Below are 5,950 nucleotides of genomic sequence, written 5' to 3'. Positions count from 1 at the left end.
AGAACCTTCACAGGGCCAAGGGCCTCTCCTCCCATTGATGATGGACTTGGCCATCCTCTACTATACACCTGCTGCTAAGCGAAAGTTTTCAAACTTACAACTCAGCCTGCAATCCAGGCCTTGCACCAGGACTTTAAAGGAAGACTTTACTCCTAGAAATGAGAGACAATGAGTGTTGGGGATTTTTGATGTTGCCATTTGCTCTTTGTTTTTGCAATAAAAGCAGCTTAATAGGTTGATTCTCTATAAATCTCGACTTCCTTCACCCCTCATTCTACCTTGTGACATTTAACAGAAAATGATTGTGGCCAAAGATAATAAGTACTTGTGCTTGCACAGTTTAAGTGGGAGACCTCTTTCAACTGGAGGTAGGGAGGGCACTGTCTCATAAGGTTGTAGCTAAGGACGCCCTGCGATTCAGAAGTTCACAGCCAACAAGCACAACTGGATTGGGTCAAAACACTCTTCGGAAGGCTCAGGTGCCGGTGTGACCTTTCTCTGGGGTTTTATTTCTAATTTTTGTAGGTCACTATGCTTCTTTAATTAATGTACTTTGGGGATCTTGAAGCTGTCAGGGAGAGATGAGGTGTGTGGTTCTGGTCTGCACCATCCTGGAACAGCGTCGGCTTGTGAGAGGTTGCGGCAGGTCCCCTAATAACTCGCCGCTGTCCTTTGATCCACACTTCAGACAGCTGAGCAGGTGCCCGTCTGCCTTCTGAACAAAACCACAAAGAACTACGTAATTTTAGTCAACAGGATAGTAAATTGGTGGAGGGATACCTCTGCCTCGCTCTCTGTGAACTCAGTGTGGCCCACAGCCACGAGGCCCCTCATGGGGTCCAAACAGCCTCAACCTGGGACTGCCCAGAGCAGGTCCCAACCCGGCTAAACACTTGGAAATGACCCATTCTGCTCCCCACCTGATCTTAATACAATGATGTAAGAGGCACCTGTAAGCCAGGGTGCTTGCCTCATTTTTGCCTTTGAGTGGAACTTTAGAGGTAATGTCTCTGAATAAAGTTTTGTATCTTTTGTGGACATATGAAGCTCCAAATATGTTTTAATTTTATTTTTCATTACATCTCTGTAACTTTTTAGAGGACGTGTCATTATTTATATTTTTCTCAATTAAAAAAAAAGAGTCTTGAAGAGTATAGCAGCTAATTAAAAGTAAAAATAAGGGCTAGGAAGTAGTTCACTACTAGAGCCCTCACCTAGCATGTACAAAGCCATGAGCTTGCTTCCTGGGACCATCAGAAAGAAAGAAAGAGAGAAAGAAAGAAAGAAAGAAAGAGAAAAAGAAAAATAGAAACTCAGATTTACCCCTTAGTCTGGGGTACTCCCTGAGAAGTCACAATCCTTGTGCCGTAGGATGGTTGACATTCCTGGGCCATCCTCTGCCACCCTCACTCCATTCTCCACACACCACCACCCCTTATCATTCTCTCCAAGTACTTCCTTGTGTTGAGAGATTGATGCTTTTATATAAATGATAGCAAATCATGCTGCCACCACCTCACAGCTAGAGCATAGGGATTGCAACAAGGGGCTAAGCATTGAGCTGTTTCTCATGGGGCTGGAGAGATGCATCCAGTGGTTAAGAGCACTTGATACTCTTGCAAAGGACTGGTGTTTGGATTTCTAGCACCCCATTTAGGGGCTCATTAATGCCTGTGACTTTAGCTCCAGACCTTACAGCTCTTCTGGCCTCTACACACACACACACACGCACACACACACACAGAGAGAGAGAGAGAGAGAGAGAGAGAGAGAGAGAGACAGAGACAGAGACAGAGACAGAGAGACAGAGACAGAGAGAAGAAGAGGGAGAGAGAGAACAAAGGAAATCTTTAAAGATATTTCCTCATGTCATAACTACATGAGACAATGCTCATGGCCCTGGGATCTTCACAGCTATGCACAGATTAATAAAGTTTTAGTGGGGCAGGGAGATTATCTACATTCCATTCACAGCTCTGCCGGATCACTGGTGATCGTTTAGTCATCCTAGGACTGGTGACTATCTACAGCTCTGCCGGATCATCGATGATCCAGCTCTGGTCTTCTAGCATGTCCTTGTTAGACAAGACTGCTCTTTCTCCTTACCTTGCATCTAATGTCTCTCCCCAAGTGACCACCAGTGGTTATTTTCAAGAAGGACCTACACACAACTATTTTCAAGCTTCTGTGGTGCTCTAGATTTCAAACGGGTCCCACAGGGTTCGAGGAAGTGAGAGGTAGCCATGCACCCCCAGACAGACAGCCCAGGACTTAGAAGGAGCATGAGTACAGTGTTTCCCATCCACCATTGTAATTGAACATTCACAGCCATATGGGTGAAAACCACTTAGCTTACACACCACATCTTCAGCAAAATAAGAAACTGCGAATGTTAAGCAACTCTGAGTCATGGGGACTTTATTACTTCCATTCCATTATTAATAAAAACAAATGCTTCACAGGAAAACAAAATGCCACTTGACTTTCTTATTGTAATCGACAACTCCGTGCAAGGGCGACAGATGTTATAGAACTCAAGAGAGATAAATTAGAGATAATCCACTTATCATCACTGAGAGATTTCAAAACCCACCCCCAGAAATAAATTTCTTTCTTTCTTTTTTCTTTTGCAGAAAGTAAGCCCCAAAAGGGTGTAACCTACCCATCGACCCTTACATATTCATCATCCAAAACTGCAGCTGCTAAAGCAGGCAAGTGTTCATGCGTTATTCCATCCAAGCTGAGCACATAAACACACAATGCTGCATTCTAGAAGATGGTATGGAAATTAACGCCTTACCCAGTCAAGGTCCACTGACCTTCATGATGCTTTAATCAATGCCAGGAACCTGGCACCAAAATCAATGCCATCAGACAGCGTGACTTGGGAGTGAAACGGTTTTTGTTGTTGTTCTCACGATTCGATATTGTCTATATTTGTGTCATTTCCATTCAGAATGACTGTGGCCTTGAATTTTATTGTACTGTTACTTTAGACCGTGATCAGACCTTATGCCTAGAAGCGTTTCCTGGCAACTCAAAGGGAAAAGGCTGCCTCTACTTGGCCATAAAGCCAAGAGCAGGAAGGAGAGAGGATGGTGGCCTTATCTACTAACAGCAAGCAATCCAAGCAATGAATCAGTGCAAAACACACATCTCTGGGGCTTAGCCAAGTGAGCCTCCTGGGGAGGGCAGAGACTAAGAGATTCCTCTTCCCAAGTTTCCATGCTGAATCCATAAAAGTGCCCTCCCCGGTGTTCTCTTGAGAGGTGCTTTGATTTCTCACACAGTTGCTCTCTCATAGAAACATGGCAGGGAGAAATTTTGGTTCATGTTCTTCTCATGGATGTAGGCCAGACATGACTCTGGCATTTCAAGAGCTGCTGTTTCTTGAATATTTGCTGTGTGCAAGGCACTGTGACAAGATCTTTCCCAGGTAGTTTTTGGTCAGCCCAAATTGCTACCAAGATGCCCACTCTTAGCCCTAAGGCACAGTTTTGCAGAAAACACAGCTTAGAGAAGTTGTGTAAATTTCTGGTGACAAACAGCGAAGAAGTAGCGAAGTCAAGAGTCAACTGCAGACAGTATGGCTCCAAACACCATGGTCTAAGTCACAATGCTACATCTGATGAGCCTTTACAAGCATACTGGAGGTTGACAGCTTGTCAACAGCCTCACCTATACCTTCAGTGACATTTTGATCACAGACGTGATCATGACATATTTCTTGAGTTGCAAGCACATAGCTGTCCTGTTCCTCACAGTGAGATGCTACCTTAAGAACCAGTGAGATAAGCCATGTCTTCTTTTGGTGAGGACACAAGGAGGGAGTGGCAAAGCTTACCAACAGTTTTTGTTTCGTCCAAGTTTACCACCTCTGCTCCCATGGTGATTTCTGAATAGGTGAATCGTATAGATAACAGGCTTATGTTTTATCGAGTCTACTTTCTCCAGTCCCCACCCCTTTTTTCCATCCCTGGCACACCATCCCAGGAACCAGCAGTCCCTGCATTCAGAACCCTGGGCTTCTTTCTCTCTGGACTGCCCGGAGGCCTGAGTTGCTTGGAGCTGAGGTTACCCTCTTTCTCTCTTTGCCTTGTAGCTGTTGAGGGTCTTTGGCCCAGGGTGTGCTAATGGCACTGATGACCTCAGAGATCTCAAGTGTAGAGAGAGTTGCCATAGCCAAGTAAGCTGGCTTCAGAGACATGTGTCAAGACCCTCTCCCTTTTGACTCTGAGGGGAAAGGGCTTCTAGCCTTCCAGAATACTCCCCTAGTGCCTCTGCAAAATCCTCTCCAAGGCGTTCAGGGAGGGAGGGAGGGAGGGAGGGAGGGAGGAAGGAAGGAAGGAAGGAAGGAGGCACACTCCCACCTAAACGTCCACACACACACACAGCATGGCTCCTGGCCCCTCTCTATTTTTCCTTGGTCCTTTTCTTCCAGCTTACTGCTTGGGGAGACTTGGATGTGGTGACTGTGCAAATTAACGTGGAATGGCCACAAGCATAGAAATATCAGGGGCAAATCCCCTGGTATACAAAGTAGTTTTCAGGTCCTCTGGCTTCAGCCCTCCGTCCAAACCTGAAAAGGGGGGCCCCACACAACATCCGGTGACCACAGCTCTGAGTCCTCTCTGTGCCAGATCCCTGAACTACAAGAGCCTGAGGCAGAGAAAGCCAGTATCTTCCCTGTTTCAGATAAAGAAGCTGGCCAAAGAAGAGTTTAGCAATCTGTCCAAGAGAGTGATTGACTGTAAGTGGTTCCTTAGAGACTGATGGGTTGCAGCATCCTAAACCAGGTGACAGTTGTGAGGAGAGAAGGGAACCAGTACAGGTAAGTGATGCTGCCTTGGATTTTGGAATCCATTTAGTTTCGAAGCCCCAGGTAGTAGGGGCCAGTCCAAAGCTCCCCTTATCTACACCAGCCTTGGCCAAGCTGAATTGTCTCCACACACCAAACCCTTGTCTATAAACCTATGTAGTATCTTTAAAGTAGTGTGGTGAGTCACGGGGGTTTTTGCCCCTCCCACTTCAATTTAAATCTATAAAGTATGCAAAAGTCACAGTGTTAAAATTCAACCATTGCTGTTGTCACCTGTCCCCATTACCATACCTCCTTAACTTCCTGGGGCATATCACCAGGCATTATTGTCTGTTCCTTATTTCTAGAACATTCATACTTGTCCTTGCACAATTCTTCTTCATCTATCCATTCGCTCACATGTACCGAGTACTTTCTGTGTGCCAGACCCAAGCTAAATGATGAGCGTGCCAATATCAAAGGGATGCTTGGGGTCTTGTTCTGTCTTCAAAAGGATGTGCCCACACGGGGCAAGTTCTTACTAATTTATATAAAATATCTAAGTGAGAACTATGAAAGAATGGCCTCATTGCTAAGTGAAAAGTAAATCCTTTAGTGGGCAAAACAGAAAAGAAGTAGATTCAAGGCCAGCTATGGCTCGGGTCTCAGCACGCTTCATAAAATGCTTACTAGACTCCCAAAGAAATGAGTTAATGGATCAATCAGGTTAGGATGACCCACAAAAGCATAACCCAGGTTTTCAGGGGCGAATTAGCTCACTTGAACCCTGGTAGGTATCTGATTGGTCTCACAGGGCTCAGGCTGGGGACACATATTACCTGAAATGGAAAGGTTGTCTCTCCCAGGCAGTTAGCAACCACTAAGCAGGCCGCTGCTACTTGGCTACTGCCTCCATCTGCTCTGAGCTGAAAAATAAAAGAAAGAAAAAAAAAACAAAACAGGTAAGTATTGATTTGCATAAATGCACGAAAAAAACTGGAGAGGCACATTCCTGGTGTCAGAGAAGGTTGAGGAATCTGCTACAGAGGGAGTGCCTGGAAGTGCCCTCCTGCCTCCCTTGGCAGTTTGTTAAGCCCTGCCCTGGAGGAGGTAAGGCTGGTTCTTACCAAAGTAAGTTTCACCTCCCAGGCA

The 5,950-nt window shown here is 45.5% G+C and overlaps 1 protein-coding gene across 3 annotated transcripts in view; it reads left to right on the top strand.

The window, feature by feature from the left end:
- The window catches only part of Vit (vitrin), a 113,042-nt gene that overhangs the window by 62,145 nt on the left and 44,947 nt on the right, over nucleotides 1-5,950 (top strand). For all 3 annotated transcript variants that reach the window (XM_031356906.1, XM_031356908.1, XM_031356907.1), the window contains one exon: nucleotides 2,634-2,711. In XM_031356906.1, coding sequence (XP_031212766.1) covers nucleotides 2,634-2,711 — 78 coding nt within the window. The remainder of the gene's footprint in view (nucleotides 1-2,633; nucleotides 2,712-5,950) is intronic.

Source organism: Mastomys coucha, unplaced genomic scaffold (genome assembly GCF_008632895.1).
Source record: "Mastomys coucha isolate ucsf_1 unplaced genomic scaffold, UCSF_Mcou_1 pScaffold6, whole genome shotgun sequence".
In the NCBI taxonomy this organism is placed as follows: Eukaryota; Metazoa; Chordata; class Mammalia; order Rodentia; family Muridae; genus Mastomys; species Mastomys coucha.
The sequence above is the reverse complement of the archived record's forward strand: the minus strand, read 5'-3'. Positions and strand labels throughout refer to the sequence as shown.